At 43.6% G+C, this 26,611-nt stretch overlaps 1 protein-coding gene across 2 annotated transcripts in view; it reads left to right on the forward strand.

Moving 5' to 3' along the window:
• SV2A (synaptic vesicle glycoprotein 2A) overlaps nt 1-26,611 on the forward strand; it is a 291,859-nt gene that overhangs the window by 47,960 nt on the left and 217,288 nt on the right. For both annotated transcript variants that reach the window (XM_085639941.1, XM_085639940.1), the window contains exon 2: nt 21,540-22,439. In XM_085639941.1, the coding sequence (XP_085496067.1) occupies nt 21,851-22,439 (589 nt within the window). In that variant the 5' untranslated portion in view covers nt 21,540-21,850. The remainder of the gene's footprint in view (nt 1-21,539; nt 22,440-26,611) is intronic.

Here is a 26,611-nt window from a genome sequence, read left to right on the forward strand (position 1 = left end):
TGCCCGGCCAAACACACATCTGCACGTAGAGAGTGCACATAGCACTCCTCCTCCCTCCTCCCATGTCCGGGGCCCCGCCCCTCCCTGCACACGCTGGCTGAGCCAGTTGTTTAAAAATAAAATTTAATTTTTTTTGCTGCTGGCTGGTAGCCAGTGGGGTGATGCTTCTCCGCCATTGCGGAGGAGCCGTCCCTGCTCAAATTTTATAAAAACAATACATTTCACATATCACAGAAAATGCTCCTCTACACGTTTACAAAATGTGTCAAAAGCATTAAAAAACGTAAAAGATAAGAACCTTGCCCTGCGTATGGGGATCTTCTAAATAAAGTTTGTCTGTGCAGCAATTTTTTAGCCTACTTTGTCCTTGAACTTCACAAAATGCCCAATGAACCTGCAGTTCCTACCCCAAAAGTAATGGTCGATTGTCTCCTGGCATAAACGAATGCTCAGTTCTCGAATAGTGGGTTTAGCCAGAATCGCCTACACGGTACGTGGGCCAAATTTTCCTTTGAGTAGGGGCAAAAGCAACAGGCAATGTCTTAGCGTTTGTGTTTCCATCCTTTGACTACTCCCTCTACATTGAATAAGCCCATCTGTAATCTTAGGAACCTTCGCTTGTAAGATCTTAACAAGGGGAGTGTCAAATAGGATTCTGGATGCAACTCGCCATAAGTCGCAGCAGCAAAAAGATTATGGGACTTTAGCCGATTATGGTGATGATTGGTTTGAGAACAGGACCGAGAAGATGGAGTGTTTGTTTTGGGAGAATAGATATAATGTCCCTGCAGAGTAGACTCGGAAATTGTAATGTGCTAATGACTTTTGCCACCAGGGTGGTTTCACTGTGCTGCAAATTAAAATAAGAAAATAATATATATAATGATTTGAGCTTGTGTTCCACTTGTTTCTTAGCCCACGCTATATTCATGAGATCAATTGGTTTAGGCTAATAGAATATTTTTGTAAAATCAGGGGGGTTTGTTTGATCACAATTATATCACCTTTTAATTCGTCTGCAGGTTAAAACAGCCTGAGATGTAAACTGCAAAATTAAACTGACACATTTGTTGTTTATTAATAACTAGTATATATTTTTCCACAATGGAATAAGGGAATGCAATGTACACAGTTTACTTGAGGTAGAAACAAACACAAACATTTAATGCAAATTGACTTAAATGTTAAAAGAAATTTCAAAATACAAGATTAATTGATTATATCGGTTAGTTTCTGATGAACAAAACTGTGATTGTGGGATACTGAATGCAGAAATGACTTCAAGGCAGCCTGGATTCCTGCTTGATGAGTATTGAAAGGAAGCTTCTGTGCTCTGCTTTACATGACAGTCTAGGTTTCTGTATGAGTTTCACTCTGCTCCAAACAAGGGATGGTTCGAATTCACGTAATTTGCTTTTGGAAATAAACCTGAAATTTGGAGAAAATTGTTCGAAATTACAATCTGTCATTTAGCACTATATTTTTTGCGAAATGCATCCTCACGTCAATTTTTGACTCAAGAATGTAATTAGTGCAAAAAATTGAACTGCCACTCATTTTCTACTTGTTCCCACTATAATTTTGCATGAACGGTGGTGTAATTAAGTAATGTTGTGTAATGGCATAATTTCAGGAATTTCATGTAACAAACGTACCACAAAATTCCTAACATCATGAGAATTACACTGATGTAATTGAAATTTTGCCTGGGCCTACTCCAAACCACTTTTCTATTTTCACTGCACAAAAGCTGTGATTTTATTGCAGAAACAAATGAAAAAACATCAAGCTATAATTCTCGTTAGAAAAAATAAAACAGTTTTGTACACAAGTCTAAGAACAAACATTTACTAGTGAAATATTTGGAGGTCAAAACATCACATTTGAGCTGATAAACACATAGTAGCAGTAGATGGAAGCAAAATGTGATTGACACGAACAGTCTAGGGGATGAAGAGAGCTGACCAAAAGCTCCTCTAGGTGTATATAAATAGATATTTTTGTTAGGAAATTTGGGAAGACACAAGGCAGGTGAGACAGCTAAGGCTGCCTCTAGGCCAGACCTAAAAACATACTTCAAAATGCTCTTTAGTTATGGGAGGTGAAAGTTCAAATAATTTATTGAATAAAACATCCTGTCACACAGTTACTAAGAGTTAACTATATACTTCAAAGGTATGTACAATAGCCTAATGAACTTCAAATATCTGTAACATAAATTATATTCACACTCGCAGTATTCAATAACACTTTTACCGTTAAAATATCAAATAAATTACACGAGCCACATAAACTGATTAAACGGATATAAAAGGATGTATAAGAAGAAGTTCTCAAAAGACAAAAAGAGACAACAATTCCGTAATCATATAGGTTAAAAAGCGGCCTCACATTCTGTCAAACAAGATCCTCATTGCCTGTAAGATTACATTAAATCTTCCCAATCACAGCAAGACCTAACAATAACAATAACAAGTTCGGTCATGTCAATCTATACACACACCTGCAGGTCTTTAACACCATTGTTTTTGGCTGTCTTAATAGCTTTCAAAATACATTTTCTTGAGTATGCCATGAGGAGTCGTAAATGAACAAAAAGAGCCAGCTGCGATAAACTGATTTCATCATAAAATTCTGTTTGCTGTTTCTTTGCACCAGTCTTGATTCTTTTCACAGTCAACAAACATGTGAACCATGGTGGAGTCTGTGCTCTGGAAGCAATTCACAAATTCAGATCAGTGCAGATTTTTCATGTTCAAAGGTGTCTAACATCTAATGCACAAAGCAATGCAAGACATTTCTCTTAATAATCAATCATCAGTGGAATTATTGTTTGCACGCAAGTTTCAAGATAAGACAATTAAAGAACTCTGAACTCAGCAATGTAAATTATTACATAATATTTAAATGTGACTTACTTTTCTTAGAAAATCATTTGATTACTAAGAATATCTCCATATTAATGCATTTGTCAGAGCACCTTGTTTGATGCAAAATGTGCTCATTGTCAGGAACTGGAGATAATTAGAGAGTATACTGATCTCTTTATTTTCTTTTAATAAATAGCACCTTCAATTACTATTCATACACATCTGCATCGCAAACATCTCACTGTCCACAAATGATGTTACTAATAAGTTTTTAAATAAAAAGCACAAACATCACAGGCTCGGTTAAAAAACATATGATTCAATTTCGGTCCACTTAGGGATTGACCTTCCCGACCAGAGCCTATAGTGCAATGCTTGTTGTATTCCAAAGACAATTTGATGTTTTTTCAAATGAGAAAAGATAAACTACAACCTTTTTATTTGAAGGGCATACTTTAATTTCTCTTATATTATTATGGTGTTAGATTTTGAAGACTATATAAAACTTGTCACCTTGAATTTAAAATCCTAGACACTGAATTCTAATTGGGCACATAGAAATTATTAAATATATGCAGAATCCTGGCCTAAGCCCTAATCTTCAAAATATTCAAAATAGTCCACAGTTATATTAAATGTCAACCATCTGTGATGATCTATTCCACTGGCTTTGAATAGCTTTATCTATATAGACTGCATAAATTATGAGAGGATCTCCTAGAATTAATACTCACATTTTTGCCATAATTGTGTCGCTTAAAAGCTTTAGAGATAGTAAACAGGAAAACATAGTTACTTTTACTTACTTTCACTTTCATCCCCACTGGATAATAATAAACACTACATATCAGCATGAGAAGAGTTGTATATTGTTTCTGATCTTTAATAATATAGAGTATGGTAAGGCTATTTATAAAACTCTTACCTCCCCCGACGAGGTGCCGAAATGTTTTTCGGACAGATAGTCGGTTACTCAGTGGAGACCAGTGTTAGTGATTAAGTGAAACGTAAAGGTTAAGTTAATGATGTTATTTCTACCTGGTACCTTGCAATAGTGATACTACTCTCATATATTATCATTGCTACGCTGTACAAGTTTTAAATGTGATTTTATGGTAGTTCACATTACTAAAACAAAGTTTTGGGAAAAAACAGAGCTTGACAAAATTAATCTAAATTAGTAAGCCTTCTTAAAGCCCAAGACTGCTTCTTATATCAGGTCCTATACTGAACATTTCAAGTATTTGATACACATCAGAAATGGTGGTTCACAAATGGCAAGAGCTTTGTTTCTCCTTCATCGGCTGTCTGTTTCATTTGCCTATTTATGGCTTTTGAATGACATTCCGTAAACAGTTTTATACTTCTTTATTAGTTAGTTCTGAATTGTACTGGTCTGTATTTTCAGGATCTAAACACTTTAATAAGCTGCACACCCAAACAAAATCTGAAGCATAAACCACTAAATAATTACACACTGCCTTTAAGCCTGGCTTGCTAACATCTGTAAAGCACATAGTGGCCAGATGGTCTCAAAAACTTGTAGATTAATTTACATTAAACTGTTTTATGGCGAGTACTTATGTTTTAGCAGCTATTTGAATTCTTTTCTAAATGGAGCTAAACCTTCCAGTTTTCATTGACAAAGAAAATACACACTAGCACAAGGGAGTGTGCATTTGAAGCTAAGATTTACTGATTGTCACCCATTTTGTATCAAGACTTCACAATCTATCCTTGAACTACACCTCCAAGTCAAATAGCTGGCAATCTCATCCACCACCTACTAAGTGCCATATGTACCAGTTTATTCTACCCCCACTTACCAATATTATCTTTTAATATTGTCTACCACCTCAAAGAAAGTATTGTTTTGTATTGGATTTAATAATATTTATTGTTTGTTCCCTAATTAGTAGAGCATATGATTGCATTGTCTGGTGATAGTTTATGAATGTAGTGTTTGAAAATGTTATAATATCTGAATGCTTGTCTAATTGATATTGTTTATGCAGATAACAATAAAGGAATAAAGATAGAACAAAGAAATGGGTATGCATTAAAAATGCATTCAAAATTGATATACATTCCTACCGTTTAAAGAATGTTCTGCAATTTCTTGATTTTCTGCGAATCTACTGCAGCCAGAAGAGAAGGTATTTAGTTTGTCTGGAGTCATACATGTCCCCATCTTTGGGTGCTACTATGTGAATACATACGTTTAAGTTATGATATAGTAAAGAGAGTGCTCTCTACACTGGTTTGATGTAGATGTGGGGGATTTAACTTCACTCTAGATCCAAGTTAGGATTGTGCGCTCATGTATCTGAAAAAATCCTCATAGTTTTACAAAAATGTCATAGACCAATTGTAATCACTTTATTCATATAATCAACAATTTATGAAATCAACATACAAACTTGAGATAAAAGAGTTTACATAGCTTACACATGCAAATATACAAAGAGGTTGTGTGATTTTTGTAGGGCCTGGATCAGTGTAACATATTAGTTAAAATGTACTTTGCTGGGCCTTTAAAATTAAAGCTGTTGACCATCACAAATGAACTCCTGATCTTAGAAATCACACTCTCTCAGATTATAGATGTCTTTGTGGCTAGCAGGCAGGGCTGGCTACATAACCTGATACATCCTGACATGTTCCTGGGATGTGTGGATATAAGTTTTTTTTTAATCCTTTCTTCCAAAGGAAACCCTTTCATCTCAACTTTATTGCTTTAGCTCCCAGGTTTCTCTTTCATCAGGTTCATGCGAATATGACCAGAATGTCTAGAGATAAAGAAAATGACCTGCATTTCTTTTGTAAAAGGTAACGGTTTAATGTAGAAAGCATCTCTCTTATCACAGAAATTGTTTCTCCTCTGCACTAAAACCTCCTCCTAAGACCATCCCAAGAAACCTAGATCTTGGATCAGAAACATTAACAACTTCAACAAATCCATTTTATGCTCCAAAAATACCCTAAAACTTTTGCAAACACAAACCAACACCAGCATGAAAAACCTAGTGGAGAACTACAATGCACCCTTGACTGAAATAGCTAATGAGTTTGCCCTGCTCAAACTAAATTCGGGACTCCTCCTCAGCATAATGGCATTCCAAACAAGTCTTAGAGGAGTGAGAGATGCTCAGTTCCATTGAATGTCTCTGGTGAAATCCCCCCACCCCCCCAAAGAAATCTCAGTGGCCAAAAACAAACCTAAACATCTCTTTGAAATTGTCAGGGAGTCCACCTCCACTCGATTTTTATTCAATCTTCCAAACAACAAAGAAGCCCGCAACAATCTCTCCTCATTCTTCTCCAGACATATTGACAATATTGAACGATCCATCTTAAAAACTTTGCTCCAATCTCCTCTGTGGCACTAACATGTAAATCCAAAGATACATGGTCTAATTTAGAACCGTTATCCAAACTTGCACTAGAAATTACCATATCAGTCAAGCCAAGGCCATTAACACCTGGCTGGCGGATGGCTGCGACTCTGCGGCGCCCCTACGCCGCATCTCCGTCCGCCGACCAAAGGACTCTAATAGATGGTTCAACGACCACCTAAAAGCTCTCAAACTGAGCGCCCGTCAGGCAGAAAGGCATTGGAGGAAAAACTACGATCCCCTATTAAAAATCCACTTCTCATCAGCTCTGGACAAATATAAAACAGCAATCCTGGCTGCTAAGTCCGCCTACTTTTCGTCCAAAATTACATCTGCCGAAAACAAACCCAGGGTAATCTTCGAGATAGTGAATGACCTGGCATTCTCAGACCGAACCTCGCCCATTATTCCTCCCTCCCAACTTCTCTGCGACCAGCTTAATATCTATTTTTTGGCCAAAATAGCAACTATCAAGCTTAATATCCCTCCACCCTCCTCTGCCTTCGTCGATCCCGCCCCCCCTCCTCTCCCCCACCTTCTTACCTCTATCCCCCCCCTCACGCAGGACTCTTTTCTGGAGATACTCCCTAAAGTGAAGTCGGGATCTCCTGCGGACGTCTGCCCAGCACGAGTCCTGCAGCAAATATACTCCAGCTGCCCTGACCCCCCCATTGCCTTCCTCAACAGCTCCCTGGCACAGGGCGTAGTGCCCTATTCGCTTAAAGCAGCTACCATAGTGCCCATCCTGAAGAAAGCTGGCGCTGACTCTTCTATCTCGGCTAACTATCGCCCCATCTCCCTGCTACCCTTCCTGGGCAAGGTGATGGAACGCCATGTTACCGCGGTGCTCAGCGCCCATGTGGAGGCAAACGGGGGACTGGCTTCCCGCCAAGCCGGATTCCGTCCCAGGCATTCGACCGAGTCAGTCGTGGTCTCAGTCTTGGACAAACTCAGAAAGGGTATGGACGAAAATAAACACCAGGCACTGGTCCTCCTTGATCTTTCCGCCGCCTTTGACACGGTGGACCACACCATCCTACTCACCCGTGTCAAGGCGGCCGGTATCGGGGGATCAGCTCTGATCTGGCTCTCCTCCTTTCTGAGGGAACGCACTCAGGCGGTCCGGTTAGGCGACTTCACGGCCACTCCCCTTCCTGTCACTTGCGGTGTTCCCCAGGGATCCTCGCTCTCCCCCTTACTTTTCAACCTTTACATCTTTCCTCTCATCTTTGCACTACAGCAGCTGGAGGTCTCCGTCTATAACTACGCGGATGACCTCCAGCTCATCTTTGATCTGTCCCCCTCTCCTCTCTCGGTCTCCAATTTCCAGTCAACCCTGACATTCATCAGTGACTGGATGAACCACAACCACCTTAAGCTGAACCCGGATAAAACCGAGCTGGTTCTCACCGGTGGTTCATCCAGTCCCTGGAACTCTCTCTTCTGGCCCCCTTCTCTTGGCCCTGCACCGACCCCCTCCACCACAGTCAAAACACTTGGTGTCAAAATAAACAACCAACTCACTCTCCACTCACAAATCAGTTCTGTGGTGTCCTCCTGCTTCCTTTCTCTTCGCACTATCCGCACTGTCTCCCGCTTCTTTTCCCCCCAGGCACTTAAGATTATTATGGCCGCACTCGTGATATCAAAATTGGACTACGCAAACGCTCTTTATCACGGTATCCCCGCTTCCAGCTTGCGTAGACTCCAGACCGTCCAGAATCAAGCAGCTCGGCTTGTGTACGGCCTCCCTCGTTATCACCACTCCACCCCCCTTCTTAGAGAGCTTCACTGGCTCCCCATAAAGGAACGGGCCCTATTCAAGATCGGGTGCATGGTCTTCCAGGCCCGCCAGGGCTCCGCCCCTGCCTTCATCTCCTCACTAATCAAGTCCTATTTACCCACAAGAGAACTTCGATCTTCCTCCAGGTCCCTCCTCCAGATCCCTCGCTTCACTCGCAAAAAGTGGGGCGGGGCTAATTTCTCCACACTAGCTCCAACCTTCTGGAACTCACTCCCTGACCACCTCCGGTCAGCCACCCAGTATCTCCCCTTTCGCAGAGATCTGAAAACGTTCCTTTTTAACCAAGCCTTCCCCATTTAAACCCCTTCAAATTTCCCTTTCTTCTTTCCCTGGTCTTCTTGTTTTCACCTCAGTTGCCGATCTCCCCAGCGCCAAGAAACCGCAAGGTGTATGCTGCGCTTTACAAGTATTTTAAATTAGAAATTAAATTAAATTAGAATCAGTCATTAAACCCTCTTCTAATTTTGCAGAAATTATCCTGGAAAACATCATAAAAAACCTAGCCGCATCTCTAATCTCTACCCTCGCCCAAATAATCAACTCCCCCCTCAGTGAAGATGTAGTGCCAGACTGCCTCAAAGCCAACCAGGTCAGACCCCTTCTGGAGAAACCTGATGCGGAACCATCCAACTTCAACAACTTCGTCCTACCCTTGACACCAGTCTAAATTTACACGCCCCTCTCAGTGCCATAGCAAAGAGTGCCCAGTTCCAACTCAAGCTTCTCAAAAGGATCAAACCACTTATCCCCCTGATGACTTCAAAATGCTAGTTCAATTGACTGTCCTTTCTACACTGGACAACGGCAACTCTATACTTATGAGCATTCCTAAAATGTCCCTTGTCTCCTTGACTGCAGCTTCAACTTTGCTGCTCGCATTGTCTCGGGCAGAAGGCGTTAAGACCAAATCACCCCTATCCTCACCACACTCAACTGGCCCCATCAAAGCAATGATTACCTTCAAATTGGTACGTATTATTCACAAAACCCTACATGAAGGGCTCACCTAACCATCTCACTAATAAGGGGAACATTTCGGATGGCTTCTGTTCCCTTAGGCGTTCCAACTCTTAATGTGTCTGGCAACCCCATCCTTCAAAAAACGGAGAATTCCAAAGCAATCCTTTTCTGGTGCCGCCCCCAAAATCTGGAATGCCATTCCACCTACCACCAGGACAATCCCCACGCATATCTTCTTATAAAAAGGAACTGAATACCCCACTCCGACAACAATATCTCCCTTCCTAATTGCCCCTTTATGAATCTGCATACTTCTAATGCATGCCTGTCAACCAAATCAGACTTAACCTCTTCCATGCTCATGAAGTCTCCCGGCCGTCATGAGTCACGATGGGCGTGTGCGGACGACGGCCGGGAGACGTCATGACCACGCCCGCGATTGGAATGTCAGCACTGCGGCAGCGCTGCGGCGGAATTTGCGCCGCAGCGAAGAGGTTAAATCACATGGCATTATCTAATACTCCTTTGTAATTTTGTTAAGTGCACTGTTCTGTTAAACTCTGTAAAGTGCTCTGATAACCTTCGGGGTCCGGTTGGCGCCATATAAGACGGCAAATAAAATTAGACCTGGGCGTAGTTCGTGAAGTACCACGTTGTGGAACTCAGCGAAGTAACATAAAAACTCAACGGAGTTCCTCAAGCTTCAGAGTGCAGCACGAACTGCTGTTTGCGCTGATCTTCCAGAAGCTCGGGTAGGAATTCTACCCGAGAGGCAGCTTGCAGTCGTCAACCTACCATTAGCGAACGCGAGCAGGGAAAAAACTACACTGCATTACACAGAGTGTAGTTTTCTACACTCCGCGAGCTCTGCGGAGCGCAGAGTGCAGAAAACTCAGCAAACGGAGTGGAGTTCACCGCCCAGGCCAAAAATAAATAAGGAAACAAATGAATAAATACATAAATAAACAGCATTTTATTTATTTAGGGGCAGCGAGAGATGCATGCTATTAATGTGACATCCATGGTAACTTGCTGTTTGTTTTAAAATGATTTCACTTTGAATGAGCTCTAAATGCAATTATTAAGTGCGAAAGATACATGATTTTTTCTAACTTGAAAATTTTATTTGATTTGATCGTTTGTGTTGTGTTTTGTGTGAATTTGTGCATATGTGCTGACCAAGGTGGGAGTGATGGAGCATAATTAGTGAGCCTAGTACAGCAAAACACCCTAGGCCCAAAGTACTGGCAGGGAATATATAGCAACTGTGCATTCCACCAGATAATATTGCTGTTTGTAAAGTGCTACCTGTGTGTTTGGAGTGATCGTCCCAGAACCCAAAGTGCACCATTGAGTATTTCTCACAAATAAATCCCTTTTTTTGCTGCTGACACCACTGGTTTGTCAGGAAAGAGTAGCATTTTAGGAGGAACCGAGCCGTAATGCGAGGTTCCGTTTTTGTGTACAGCCGCAGGGACATGCTGCAGAACTATTTGTATTGTCTATTGAACATACTGCCCATAATAGACATTCTAAGTGGAGGCTCTCCTGTTCTCAAAGAAGACAGAGGTGAGATTTTCATCACTTGCTCTAAGTGAATATCGACCCTACAAGGAATAATGCACAGTAATTAGCATCTGTTTAATTAATATTGAACAACCACATACACTACAGCGCGTGAGCGTCTCTACCTACTGAAACAATATGTGCTAGTGTATTTACAGTGCACTCTAGACATTGCCACTCCTAAACCTAGGTCGCATTAGACTATTTTGTAGACTCATTTCTAGTCACTCAAAAGGCCTCCATCGTCCTGTACTTTGTCAAAACCAAGGGCCGCATCAAAATGAGAAAACACTCAACTCTCCAACTGGACGAAGGCCATCTGATGTAGGCCTGATAACCATGCACACACTGGTCAGAGATGTGACTGGGCCATAACTTCTACCCCGTGCATGAAACCAATTTCCCTTTTACTCCAGGCTTTAAGATGGAGTATCGGCCAAAGGGCTAGAAACTGTTGAGTGAGCACTCCTCTCCCAACCCAGGCACCGCGAGAGCTCCAAAGCCCACATTATGCAGGAAAGACAACAATTTTTGTATGGAAATTGATGCAGATTGCAAAAGGTGTCTAGCCATATCCTTCCTTGCCAAACACAAGCTACACCTCCTAAAATAACACGTAACTTAAACACCCGATTGAAATCCTCCATATCATTGCATTATCAATAATTACACTTTACAACTTCGGTGGACGGGTCACGGCAGTTAAAAAGGCCGCCTGACCCTTGGCCTGTGAAGTTAAGCATCTTGTTACACCTGGCCAAGTCTTCTTTGGCCCACCTACCCCTGTGCTCCTGCTTCCGGTTGAAGTTCACCTTTGTGAGCATCTGCACCCCTCCGTTACCCGGAAGCCTGCCAGAGACATTGCCGAGATACTTCCCATGCAGCGGGGCCAGCCACTAAATTTAGCACCCAGTATATCAGGTGGCTGTTGGGCACATACTGCTCATGTAATCGATTTCCAAAGATTGAAAAGTTCAGCCATCCCTACTGGGATTCCAATCATTGATTTACACACAGTATGAGGTGGAAGTGGTTCACGCATAACCTGTCTTGTACCTATTAGAGGTGGTGGGAAGGGAGCTTGTGCAGATGCTTGAGGACGTGGAAGCAGGTATGAAGTCTCGTCCTCCTTGGGACTCCCAAATAAGGTCTTGGCCCTGAATTCCCTCCCTCAAACCATGAGGAATTCTGATATGACCCAGGGCCAATGTTGGAAATATGTCCCACCCATGATCAGTGAAGAAGAATGATGCCTGGCGCACCTCTGGCGCACCTGGTCTGGGGTTAATAGCTCTAAGAGTACACCGATCCCTTACAGTCTACACAACTATCAGCGGGACCTAATTTCAGTGACCTCTCTCCACCTCATGTACTGTGCGCCTGGAGAGGGTCGCTCGGACATGGATACCATCGGCAGTCCAGACCTGGCATAGAGCCCGCCCGGCCAACCTGGGGGGTCTCCAAGAGACTGGCCTAAGCTCCACTAGGGGCCCCTCTTCTACCAGCAGGCCCTACAGATGAGAAATCTTTGGTTCCTCCCAAACCCCATGATGGAGTCTGTGGGGCCAAGGCTCACCACTTCTGCCATGCAAGCAGCTCAACTGCAAGCTCCCCCAAATAACACTCACTCTCTTCTAGACAAGAAGTAAATATTCTCAGCAACCATTCTCCCTGCAGGAATCCACCAGTGATCTCACTGCATGCACTGCCAATCACTGTAGACTCGCCCCATGCGCGCCTGGCAATCTCCTCCTTTCTTCTCAACTGCAGATATAAGTTAGAGCTGGGCCTTCTAGCTGTGCCTTGCAAAACAGTTTACTGCTGCAGTCACTTTTTGCAGTGCACACAGTTCACATAGACAAACAAGGTCAGTGATACACTAAAGCCATTGTAGGCAGCTGCCTTATGACACCACCTCAAATGGCCAAAAGGCAGTGCCAGAGCACAACAAAGGAATTTCAAAGGGCTGGCTTTGTTGCAAGTGTAAATAGAACACAAATTGCAAACCATCATTTTTCAAGGGCCTGTCTTCATCACAGCTATACAAAGTAGGGTAGCCAGTAGTCAGGGATGCCTCCTAGCCCATCTTAGTAAATGTGCTATGGCATGTTATGGTGTGTGTTGCAACTTTGCAACTACAAGTGGAACTATAGTTCAATGTATGTCTGTTATATATGTGAGGATGTTGGGTCTGATTGTTCTAATGGATTATTGCTGGGATGTCCATCAGGATCGCCCCAACCTGCTCCCATTGAGGAGAGGGCTGAAGACATACATCTTTGAAGAACACTCCATCATGATGCAGTAGCAGTAGACTTCTTCTGACTGAAACTAACTACCTCTCCTATCACTTGTTGACTATATACTTGCCTTTGACCATGTACAGAGCTTCTCCGTCTTTTGACTATATTTGCGCTATACAAATAGTACATACAAACGTATATATTTAAAGCCATGCCTGAGTTCCACAAGAGGTAGTTACTGTCTCATGTGGCATCTTGTATTTTTGAATGAATTGCAATTGCTCAACTTGGAAGGCGACCTGAGGACCATTTCATAGTGTGTATAGGGGTGTCCCTGCAAATGGTTTTAGTTGGCGGGGTGGGTCTTGAGACCTGCCATCGAAGCCAGGGTACGATTCAGCCAGTACTGCAAGTAGGGAGCGTGTCCTCAGATCCACTGCAAGACTTGAGGAAGTGGTTCTGGTGTGCACCATTGCTTGGCGTCTCGTTGGGCCTAGATTTGCAAATGGTAGTTATGCTTCTTCGAATGAATTGCAACAGTCAGGTTGTTGGTGGTTGAGCGGTAGCCATTGTATAGTCGATGTTCAGCTTGGCACAGAGCGGGGATTTTAATAGCGTGACTTGACTGCTACTTGTTTCTGGGTATAAACTGTGTTAACTACCTCAGTTGTGGCACTTGTTTCCTAGTTTCAATTGTAGTTCCGGCTGCTTGTAAGCGTTGCTTTACTTGACATTGGTCCCCAGTTCCCTTGTTTCTCTGGTGCCTTCTTCCCATTGGGCTGTCCCGAAGCTTAGACTCTGGATTGCCGGTCCTTAACATCATATAGGGTATTTGTTTCAAGATTTTTCTCGCTATCGTCGCCTTCTCTTCTTTGCTTTAAAAGGACGTGGATCACCAACTCCCCGTCCTGTCACTTTTTTTGTTGCATATTTATATAGCGCGAACTCGACCCGAAGGTATTGGAGCGCTTTACATAGCACCGTATTTACATTACACATTCAGGCACGGGGAGATTAAGTGATTTGCCCAGAATCACAGGATGTGGACGCAACCTCGAGGCTCGAACTCTGGTTTCCAGCACCAAAGTCGACATTTTAAGCCGACGGTTGCCCACCATTGGTCCTACACGTCAGACTGAAAACAGGATGTTTAACATGGGTTAAGAATTTTTCATATTCAGATAGTTTGGTAGCATCTAGTTCAATGGTGTAGCAAGGGCGTCATGTGCCCTAATGCAAAGAAGAACAAGCATTGGCAAAGCCAATAGATCTCTCCTATGAGAGAGCTATTGGCTTTGCCAATGTGTTTTAGCCATGGTGTACACCAGCATGGCTGCTGTTCAGCATGTCTAAAAGTGAGTGGAGTGGCGTAGAGTGGAACAGAGTAGAGTGGCAGAGAGAGGAGTGACGCAGAGTGGCGTAGAGTGGAGTTTAGGCAAAAGTATGTTCCCAGGAACCGTGCTGGTACCTGCTGCCCTGAACTGCTGCCTCCAGTAAACTTACAAAAGAAGAAATATGTATTGCTACATGATTGGCACAGTTTAAACCGAGCACGTCTGTAAAACATTGTCCTCAGCTCCACAGAAAGCTGCCATCCTGAAAAGCCCTCATACGCATTTATGCGTGTCTTAAAAACCAACATGAAGTAGAGCTACTATAATAAAGGAGCCAACTTAATGCGCCTCTCTAGAAACATATTGCACTGCTGGGCCAACCAGGATAGCGAGTAGAGTCAGTAGCCAATGGAATACATTGCACTGTGATTTTGACCTGCTCCTGAAAAACATAAAGAGGATGAAGACCAGTGCCCGCGTCACCACTGAGAGCGCACTAGTGCCTCCGAAATAAATAAGAGCTTTGTTTAAAGGAACAGCAACAGAATGTGATGGCGAAATCCTATTGGTCCTATCCGCATGTTCTTTACAACCGGCGCCTCCATTAGAGTTACACCAGACACATTGATAAAATTACACACCATTTGGTACTGGACCCAAATGGAGGCATGTTCACAGAGGAATTCAACAAACTATTCAGCCCTTAAGATGACAAATTGCCAGGGCTTTCACTTGATAGCAAGAGCAAACTTTACTAACCGTGTGGGCTGAGGCGTTAATGCAGCCGCTAGGTCCTTATTTCACAAGCTATGCCACTGCTTACCTCCACTTGACTAGAGCAGGTTCAACGGGATGGGACCATTAATTCTTCTTGCCGTGAATTACCCTACAAGTCTTTAAAAACATTCTGGGCTCGATTCACAAAGGGCCTCTGCACTCGTGGCTGAGGCCACACTTGTGGCGAAAGCCCCACACTTGTGGCAGAGGACCCGCAATTGTGGCGTAGTCCCCCACTCGTGGTGGAGGCTCCACACTCGTAGCGGAGGCCCCACACTCGTAGAGGAGGCCCGCACTCTTGGCAGAGGGCCTGCACTCTTGGCGGAGGCCTGGCACTCGTGACGGAGGCCCGCACTCGTGGCGGAGTCCCCGCACTTGTGGCGGAGGCACCACACTCGTGGCGGAGGCCCAGCACTGGTGGCGGAGGCCCTGCACTCTTAGGGGAGGCTTACACTCATGGTGGAGGTCCTGCACTGGTGGCGGAGGCCCGCACTGGTGGCGGAGGCCCCACACTGGTGGCGGAGGCCCAGCACTGGTGGCGGAGGCCCCGTACTCTTGGGGGAGGCCCTGCACTCGTGGTGGAGGTCCTGCACTGGTGGCGGAGGCCCCACACTGGTGGCGGAGGCCCCACACTGGTGGCGGAGGCCCAGCACTGGTGGCGGAGGCCCCGTACTCTTGGGGGAGGCCCTGCACTCGTGGTGGAGGTCCTGCACTGGTGGCGGATGCCCCGCACTTGTGGCGGAGTTCCCGCACTTGTGGTGGAGGCCCAGCACTGGTGGCGGAGGCCCAGCACTGGTGGCGGAGGCCCCGCACTCTCGGGGGAAGCCCTACACTTGTGGTAGAGGTCCTGCACTTGTGGCGGAGGCCCGGCACTTATGGCAGAGGCCCCGCACTCATGGCAGAGGCCCTGAACTCGTGGCAAAGGCCTCACAGTCGTGGCGGAGGCCCAGCACTGGTGGCGGAGGCCCCGCACTCTTGGGAGAGGCCCTACACTCGTGGTGGAGGCCCAGCACTCATGGCGGAGGCCCAGCACTGGTGGCGGAGGACCCACACTCTTGGCGGAGGACCCACACTCTTGGGGGAGGCCCTACACTCATGGTGGAGGCCCAGCACTCGTGGCGGTGGCCCTGCACTCTTGGCAGAGACCCTACACCCGTGGGGGAGGCCCTGCACGCGTGGTGGAGGCTCAACACTCATGGCAGGATCTCCGCACTGCAGTTTCTCATTGCGGTTGTCCCGCCACAAGTGCAGGGTCCCCACCACGAGCGCGGAGGCCCTTTGTGAATCGGGCCTTCTGTGGTTTCCTGAGTTTTACCAATGGCAGTGCTGTAGTCTAGTGATGAAAGCACTACGGTAATAGACAAACAAGGACTTGATGGGCTGGATTGTCGTTTATGTACTGGGTGGAAACTGACAACCCCACCTAAACCAGTCAACCACATAATCAGAGTGACTACTTGTGGTGTGAACATGCATGGTAAAATCAGCACACAAGTCAGACAGATGCCAGCCAGCTCCACCGTTTGCAGGACCCCAGGCTATCTATTAACCCAATCTTAATAACTGAGAATGTGACATGAAAAGGCTGCACGAACAAACGTTTTATCTCTATACAAAACCACCAAAATAAAAAAGTAAACATCAAACACGTTAAGCTGGGTTGAAATCCAAGTCTGCAGTCTCTGTTTTCCGTGTACTTTAATAATCAAACATTTGATATTCTTTTTTTTTTGCTAGTAGCATTCACATCTCATACCTTTGGGAATAAGGGCCTAGATAGATTGTTCTGTCATGTTAAAGAACATTATTTAGAAGATTAACATAAAATGTTATTTCACCAATTTAAACAGTATGCTTAAGCTTCAAACATCAAAAATAAAATAAACCAAATTGTTTGTGACAGTGTGGTCATGTTTCTATAAGTATTGGCATAAAGCGCCAGATTTATGATTTCTAAGGTAAATACATATTACATACCCCTGCAAAAAGGGTATTTTTTCTCCTCACTGCCATGCCACCTGCCAACAACTGTAGCATTACAGCCTTCAAAATTAAATCACCAAAAAACATGAGAAATGCAGAAACCCAAGGACAACAAAGCATGACACACTGATGGAACCGATTGGCTGCAGATGTGGATATGAAATCCCTACCCTCAATTTCCTTGTCGGAAATGCCACCTAGTCATCAGGCTCCCAGCACAGACACAATATGAACTCACTACCGCTGGCTTTCAAGATCCACTCCAGAAAAGGGACTGCCAGAGAACCATAGAAGGCGGGAAGACAGCAAACGTTCATTGCATGAGTTTCAATAACATACTGGCAACACACTGGGTAGGGAGGGGCGTAAGAAACTTCCCATGAATTCCAGGGCAAGAGATACAGTCTGCAATACCAAAAATAACCCGAAAAACAACCAAAGCTGTGGGGATTGCATCTTCCAGAAACCCTCACTCAATTATTTGCTGTTTGAAAGAAGGTTACACAAACTAAACTGCCATCAAAAGGTAAACACGACAAAAAGCACAATGACGCGGCCAGCCTGACCGACTCATAGCCAGTGGCGGCCAGTGCAGGTAAGCGCAGTGAGGCAGGGTGGTGGAGGGGCAAGTCGACAGGCAACGGAATAGGTAAAATTAAATAAATAAAACCTATTCCATCGTCTGTCGACTCCCCCTCCCCCGCTCCACTGAGCTTACCAGCACCAGCCGCGACTGGTCATAACGCTATATTTTAAGCCATGTTGCGGGGGAGGAGGGAGAACCAGATGGAGGCAGTGGAAGAAGGGGTGGGGTGAGAGAAAAAATAAAGCCTGAATGAGAGCGCTGCAGACTGACACTCAATTGAGTAGAATTGATCAGTGCTTGGTCTGTGCTCCACAGAAAGGGATGGGAGGGCCACTTGTCATGTGCTGGCCGATCAGGAGGCAGCACAGAAGAGTGACCCAGAAGCCAAAGATTGGCATGCAACGGGCGTGCTGCAAGCCCCTTTTGTATACAAGAGTCTCGCAAGCGAGAGCGCAGGCACAAGAAGCGCATGAGCTGTCGAAGGTTGGACCTAGAAAAGGGCATCACTAGGCTCTGGTTGGGTTCTAATAGACATCTATAATTGGAGCTCAGTGGGCTCCTCACAAACCTACGCTCCGGTGCTACTGCACCTACCACACCATCAGTAGCTGAATGCCTGATCTAGTTGTAAACATATTGAGATCTACAACAGATCCGACATGCATACTCTGCTGCTCAGCAACAGTCCAGGAAACAGCGCTTTAAAACTGGGGAACCGCTCCTTACGCTGCCCGGTCAGAGATTTCCTGGTGAGGGCTATCTAGTGCGGTGCGGCAAGTGGTAACATGCCTTTGTCTGAAAACCTGTGCTGGTGGTTTCTAATTAGCACAATGGCACATTGATACATGGCATAGAGAGGCATAGGTCAAGCTGTGAAGCCTGCATCAGAGAAATGTCCAAACTCTAGAGACCAAGGACAACACTGGGACTAGTTTTCTCTTTCAGGTTCCCCTGGCAAAACCTAAGATAGTCTTGGAAGCATTTATTGTTCAAGTTACCTCTTGTTTCTTATATATTTAAATGACTTGGAGTTTCATTTGAGTAAAGCAGGGAAATGTTTGCCCCAAATGTAGTTGATTGTTTTACCGAATTCATCGTATGCAGACAATGTGGTCTAATCTCAAGAACCGCAAATGGATTACAACTCTTCCTAGACGCCTTTTATAGTTTTATGGGGGGCTAGCTCTTAAAACTAATCTTAGAATATCTTTTGTGATGAGTATTGGACCTAAAAATGTTAAAACCAGAGCATGTCATCTGGCGGGTCAGAGATCTGTGGGGTTAAGGCTTAATTATCTCTGTAGTCCTTTGGACCATAACCTGAATTGGCATAGCCTTTATACTAAAAGGGTGAATCAATGCCAAAGAGCTGTGCAGTCGTGGTCTGGAGGTATAAGGTTACCAGTCCATTACAGAGGGTCGAGAACAAATATTTGCGAAGACTCCTGGTAGTTCCCCAAACTACTCCTTCCTATATGTGTCAATGGTCTGACTCCTATGGAGGATAAAATCAAGCTTAGAATCTGGGAAAATACGGGAGCACACCCCTCAATAATCGTCCTGGAAGACGGCCTTTCCCTGATCAAGAGGTTTCGCAAAACTCTTAAAACCTGGCTTTTCCAGTTCTGATGAGACACCTACCTTGGGTCTCTGAGTATCTGCTGGTGCTGTGAGACCTACGGGTGATACATGCGCCTAACAAATACCAAATCCAAATACTAAAAACAAACGCATTTGTCGATCTCTTGGATTAATTATATCAAAGTGGGATTTATAGATTTAGGTTGCCCAGAGCTATTTTTTAACCTGGAGAATATAAAGAAAAATGTTGTGTCTTGGATGAAGGAGGTATTTAAGGAAAGTCAGGGTAGATTTCACTAGGTAAACGTTGAGTAACTCTGCTGTAGTGCCAACTACAAGTTTATCAAAACATCGTTGGGTTGTGAATTTTACTTGTTATCCATTTTTAACATCAATTGCAGGTTTTAACGTATAAGGTTTCGTTTCAACACATTACATTTATTGATGGTAATTCCTAGGGATGTCGGCTGGATTGCAACATTGCCAAGTTGCTCCTGTGATGTTTCCAAACAGAGTAGCTTGCACTTTACTCTTTTGTCACCTATATTCCTGTGCCCGGAAACGGATATTGACCCCAATTTTAAGTTTATCCGAGATTAGATCTCATATGGAGGCGTTGATTATTCTGCACAAACTGTACAATACAGACCTGTGTGTTGCAGTGGCAAAGTTTGTCAAGTGTTCATTGAGAACTAGAAATAGATATAGGGCATTGCATCAAGTTAATCAAATTCCGGTTGCTTTTTACATGTGGCTGGTAAATCTTTTAAGACTTTGTACCTGATTACAATCTTGGCAGAAGTGCTACTCCATCACAACGGTGACAGATATCCCGTCCTCCGAAATGTAAATCCCATAGGATATAAAGGAATTCAGATTTCGGCGCCCTTGTTTTTAAACCTTTTTAATAAGTCTGAAGTTTTGCATTTTTCAATGGTTTTTATGGCTTTTAATAAGCCGAATAAAGATTATTTTACTTCACTTGACTACCTCTTGTGATCATCGTTGTTTGTATATTGGTCCTCCAAGAAATACTAACTGTTATTTTCTTTGCATATACATTGTTTTTTAAATGAATGAAATGCAATATATTAAATCAAAAAAGGTATCTTGACAGTCCGAAGGATTTGAAGGTTAACGGTGAGAAGGTCTTGCCTAATGGTTTCCCCCACAGGCAGGATTTATTTACACTGGAGGGAGGCTAGCTACCTGAGGGAGACGTCTGTGATTGGTCGTGTCACCAGTCACTCTCAATCGGGCTTCTCTACTCATGGGTGGGGGGGGGAATGCTTTTCCTCCTCAAGGTGTAAAACTTACCATGTTCAGTGTCTCCTGACTGTTTGTGGTTTGGCCTTTCCTCACTCTAACTTGTCTCGTAGATAGTCTCAGAGTGGGATTAGACACTTTTGTTGACCTGCGGTCTGAAGTAAATGGTATAATGAATCTATTTTCACACCAATAGATGCTTACATATTTAATTCATGAATAATTTGTATGTAGACCTGGGCTCCCATCCAAAGGATTCAAAGCTCTTTGTGGAGGCAAATTGGGAGGAGCTAACAGCAACAGGAATAGTCAAGGGATTAGCGAAAGGAAGTCTTCGGACCTTTTGAGAAGTTTTCCAACTTTGTGGCAGAGATGTAAGGGAATGAAATTCCAGAGAATGGATCCTTGTGAGTGCAGAGAAGTTTTGCTGGTATGTTCAGATCTTACACACCAACAAATGTTGAGTTCAGAGCAACCCACAAACACACACAAACTTAACAGGCACAGGGGTTCATTTGAAATTTGTAGTGCACGTTGTTAAACAGCTAGAGCAGCAGAGGTACTATCTCCGCAGGCTCTATCACAGATGGACGATAAAATGTATGGTTTCCTTCCTGGTCTGTGTTTTTTACTGCTTTCATGATGGGGGCTACTACAGTGATTGCCGGACCATTGAGCCATGGTTGCGTGTCAGAACTTTTGCCACCTATTTCATTTCTGATGACAGACACCCTTAGTGGGAAATAGACCTTTACAGTAAGGATCTGGTTTTGAAAAAAAAAGAATGAAAATGTATCTCCAAGAGAAAGGGGGGTACTGCAAATGTTCACATGGCATACCTACGGAGGATAAAAACCTTCAGACAATTTGTTGGTGGATCCGACCGAAATAGGGTGGAGGTGAAACATTATTGGAACCCATACGATGGTTATTTATAATGGTGGAGTCATCAGCAGCTCTTTCTTTGGGAAAACACCATACTCTTATATATATCTAAATGAGGCTGGGACGCAAAAGGTGGGCAGTCGGCTAACTCTACATTTTTGTTAGACATCCCATCTCAAAATGAGGGTCAGATCTTCTCTACAAATAGGTGAACTGTCAGATACACATTAACAAGAGACATATGCCAGACGCTTGTTTCATAACACTTTTCTCTTTTGTTTTCCTCTAGCACGTCGTAAATTAAGGAAAGACGAAGCACAATCAAATCTGAAGCGACCCGACTGCAGCAGTAGCAGCTAGCTGTGTTCCAGGCTGTAACTGACCCGCTGCATTGATCACCGAGAACTGACACTGTGCTGACAACGCGCTTCTGACACATAATATTTGTGTAATTTTGTGTTTGAAAATTAATTATTCATACACTCCAAACCAGGAGGGGAAATCTGTGCTGAACTGACATTCAGATGTTCTAGAGTGGCCTGGTACACAAGAGACACCTAAAACCCAAGAAGCTGCTGAACTGAATTACCCTCCCTCATCATGGATGAAAGCTTCAAAGACCGGACTGCCTTCATACGAGGCGCCAAAGACATTGCCAAAGAGGTCAAGCGGCATGCGGCCAAGAAGGTGGGGAAGAACGTGGACCGGGTGCAGGACGAGTACACCAAACGCTCATACACCCGTTTTGAGGAAGATGATGATGATGATGACGAGCCGCAGGATGGTTATTACCGTGGAGACCAGCAGCACAATAACGATGATGAGGGCGCCTCCAGCGACGCCACCGAGGGCCACGATGATGATGACGAGATCTATGAGGGCGAGTACCAGGGCATTCCTCGCACTGACTCTATGAAGGGAGACCAGATTATGGACAACCAGCAGATAGTGAGGGAGTTCAAGGACTTTGAGGACCTGGAGGGTCAGCGGAAGAAGGACAAGGAGGAGCTGGCTCAACAGTACGAGCTGATCCTGCAGGAGTGCGGCCACGGAAGGTTCCAGTGGACTCTGTACTTCGTGCTGGGGCTGGCACTGATGGCGGATGGAGTGGAGATCTTTGTGGTGGGCTTTGTGCTGCCAAGTGCAGAGAAAGACATGTGTTTATCGGACTCTAACAAGGGCATGCTGGGTAAGTCCATTTATTGGCATTCCTTATTGAGTTGGGCATTGTTTTCTTGAGGCTGCAAACGTCATGGAAATATTGTGTTATTATTTTCACCATGGAACATAAGTATCACAAACATCTATGCAAGAATAGCATCTAATTGTACTTAACATCCGAAAGTTATACTAAGGTGCAATGTTACTACTTTTTAAACAACTTTATTAATTTTCCACACAAAAGCAAAACACTTGTGGGACTTATATTGGCACTTACATGAGTCAGCCCTGTAATAAAAGAGCATCTACATCTTTTAAGTGTAACCTCCAAGGTTATAAAAAAGGTTACAACTTTATAACTAGCTTTGTCCACTACCATACACTGAGGTCTTCCATCTAGCGACTGACAATCCATACTGCATATCACCTTAGTAGTTGCATTTATGACTGGTTCCATGGTGGAAGGTTGCAATCCCTCAAGTGAAAGATTTCTTCATTAAATGTATACCTGGATTTTGTTGAGCTTCTTAAACAACTCTCCAAGCGGTCCCCCATCTCTCCTATTCATTTTCTCTTTTCAGAATTTAACAGATTACCTCTTATATTTCTTTGAATTTAATAGTCACCCAGAAGAGGGCTGCCTTTCTAAATGAGTTCTCTGACTTTTCCAGTGGGCCCTTTACCATATTTTCCTAACTACCTGGAGCACTTGTGGAGTGTCCCGGTACAACAATCACCTCTCACCACTACAGTAATGCTTTATAAACAGTTGGATACCAGGGCAGTGGACAGGGCCGGACTGGCCGTAGCGGGCACTGGGCATTTTCCCGGTGGGCCGCCAGGGTGGGGGCAGGTTTTGTTACCAGGGCCCGCCAATTTCGCCCCCCTGTAACAAAATCAGCTGAAACTGGCCCTAGCAAACAGCTCGGCCGTATCCCCCCTGTTTGCCAGGGCCGGTTTCGGTCCCCTAGTCCGGCAATGGAAGTGCAGCTATTAACATCCGCTCCAGTGTCGGACTACTCTCCACCATATTTAGAGATCTCTGCCTGTCTGGTGGGGTTCTCCGTGCCCTCAGAGGAGTTGCAGCAGTGGCTGCTCCTCTGAAGGCACTAAGGGCCTTATATAGAAGCCCCATGCGCCGCCACACTGCCATGTTTCAGAAGGCTTATCAGCAAATTGTTTTCTTTACAAAAACAAACTCCAAATGCTGAAGTTTGGTTCTGTAAAACAAAAAAATAATGACCTAGCTATCGTGGGAGTTTTCTCCAAAGGCCTGGAGGTCATTTTTTGTATTTTTTTTCTTCAGGACTGCCATGCTTTTCCCAGCGGTCCTGAAAAGAAAAGAAGTACATCAGAATGCCCGCGCTAAACAGAGATGATGGTCTGATGTACTAACACCGAGGTAAGGGGTTCTGCTTGCAAAGGCAGGTGGGGCTCCGATAGCGTAAACATGATGGGCTGATGATTCAGATAGAGGAGCGGGCCGTCAATTTGAGAACCTGGTAGTCCGCCACGTTTGCAGGAGAGTAACCTACCTGCCAGACTCTAAATTATGCCCTAAGTTCTTTTAGCCAAGAGTCTAGGTTCACAAGTTCCCTCATGTCTTGTTCATTGTGCACCTTCCTGCAAATGAGACACAGAGGTCAGCATTATAAATATGGAAGAAACTTTCGGTACCGTAATACCCCACCCTAGTTGTGGGCTGTTGTAAATTCTGGGTGTGGTTTTACCATATCATGACAGATTTAGGGGCCGAAATTGGTGTTTCCGCATGAATTTTTCCACATTTTCCCTGGTTTGCAGGAACTCATTTTGGGAAAAATTCCACCTGCTTTTACCTCCCAAAAGGTTTCCTGGAAAAACCACAAAGGTGCAGACTGATCATACAACGTGGAAAACCTTAAGGGTGTAGCATTTATGCTTCGCTCGTTTTTGGCTTGGGGTTTCCACAAGAACCCATCATTGAGCCACTTGTAATCAGGATTCCTTTATTTTAGCTCCAGGCTGGGGGAAACTCCCCACCCTGTACTTGTTGAGGTTGCAGTATTATTGTATCCCTTGGAGGATGGTCATATATCTCATAAGTTACACACAGTTTGAGAGACTCTCCTCTTCATATACTTCTCTTTTGTCCACACCACCAGTAGTTGCAGCACCGGCCTGAACTTGGTAGTGGCCGTCGCTGCGTATGCTCCTCGGAAAATACTGTGTTCCAACCAAGGGTTAAAGATTTGCTTTATGCAACGAGATGCAAATATTTGTTTTATGCAACTATATGCAAAAATCTGTTTTATGCAACTAGATACAAAGATTTGTTTTATGCAACTAGATGCAAAGATTTGTTTTATGCAACTAGATGCAAAGATTTGTTTTATACAACTAGATGACAAGATTCGTTTAATGCAACTATATGCAAAGATTTCCTTTAATGCAACTAGATGCAAAGATTTGTTTTATGCACCTAGAAACAAAGGCCTGCTTTATGCAACTAGATGCAAAGATCTGCTTTATGCAACTACATGCAAAGATCTGTTTTATGCAACTAGATACAAAGATTTGTTTTATGCAACTAGATGCAAAGATTTGTTTTATACAACTAGATGACAAGATTCGTTTAATGCAACTAGATGCAAAGATTTGTTTAACGCAACTAGATGCAAAGATTTGTTTATGCAACTAGATGCAAAGATTTGCTTTATGCAATTTGATGCAAAGATTTGTTTTATGCAACTAGTTGCAAAGATTTGTTTTATGCAACTGTATGCAAAGATTTCCTTTATGCAACTAGATGCAAAGATTTGTTTTATACAACTAGATGACAAGATTCGTTTAATGCAACTATATGCAAAGATTTCCTTTAATGCAACTAGATGCAAAGATTTGTTTTATGCACCTAGATACAAAGACCTGCTTTATGCAACTAGATGCAAAGATCTGCTTTATGCAACTAGATGCAAAGATTTGTTTTATGCAACTAGATGCAAAGATTTGTTTAATGCAACTAGATGCAAAGATTTGTTTAACGCAACTTGATGCAAAGATTTGTTTATGCAACTAGATGCAAAGATTTGCTTTATGCAATTTGATGCAAAGATTTGTTTTATGCAACTAGTTGCAAAGATTTGTTTTATGCAACTGTATGCAAAGATTTCCTTTATGCAACTAGATGCAAAGATGTGTTTCTTACAACCGCCCAAAGTTCTATAGAAAAATGAACATCATTTGCTTTGCCAGAACCACATAAAATCATGACATGTGAGACAAGTTATGTAGTACATGTCCATATCTACCTCTGACAAAAGGTTCCACATAAGACACATCTGCGGAATACACCCAGTGTGTTATACCTGAGAAGCCTTCAGTGTGAGACAGTGTCCTTCTTTCCGCAGTGAATTTGGGTGATCAACTCTGATGTCCAATGAGACAGGCATGTAGATGGATGCTGACCCCATGTCACAATGGCCACCTTCAAGCAGCCCATCCTTTCACAGACCAGAACTTGGAATTTAGATTGAAATTGGACTTGTAGTATTTTACTTATAGGGAAATTACACAATATGTGCCTTTTTAAATGTGGTCTGAACAATCCATCACTATCTTTAATAACACAATTCACAAACACATAAGAAATGGAATATAAATTAATAAAAAACTAAACAGAGACACCTGTAGGAAGCTTGAAGCTAGAAGGGATGCTAAAACCAATAAGACATAACAATCTTGCCTGACAGGGTTCGGGCGGAATCAAGAAAACATTTGAAATTTGTGTTCATAACAGCAAATGTGAACTTTTAAATGATTTAAAATATAAAAAGGAAGAGCTCTCTGAATTAAAAAAAATGTTTTAATTGTCCTGGTCGGTTCAGTACCACTCGGCTTCCCAACTTAGTCCCACTTCCATCCAGAAACTCCACGACCTACTCGTTTCCCCTTTGTAAAAGTTTTTTTTTATTAATAAAAGAGAACCGAAATTTCATAGCTCATTACAGCACAGAGAAAACTCCTTTCCGACCCGTTTTCACCACTAATGATGCTCTCACCTGTAGAGTTGCTTTTGGTGTCTTACAAAAACGGATTTAGGTATTCCACCCCACAAACTGAATTGTCTCCTAGAGCCGAATGATAACAGTTTGATTCAAACCAATGATGCCTTATCATCAAAAGGGAGATCAATCAATCAATCAATCAATTTGTAAAGCG

The sequence above is a fragment of the Triturus cristatus genome, chromosome 12 (genome assembly GCF_964204655.1).
Source record: "Triturus cristatus chromosome 12, aTriCri1.1, whole genome shotgun sequence".
NCBI lineage: Eukaryota > Metazoa > Chordata > Amphibia > Caudata > Salamandridae > Triturus > Triturus cristatus.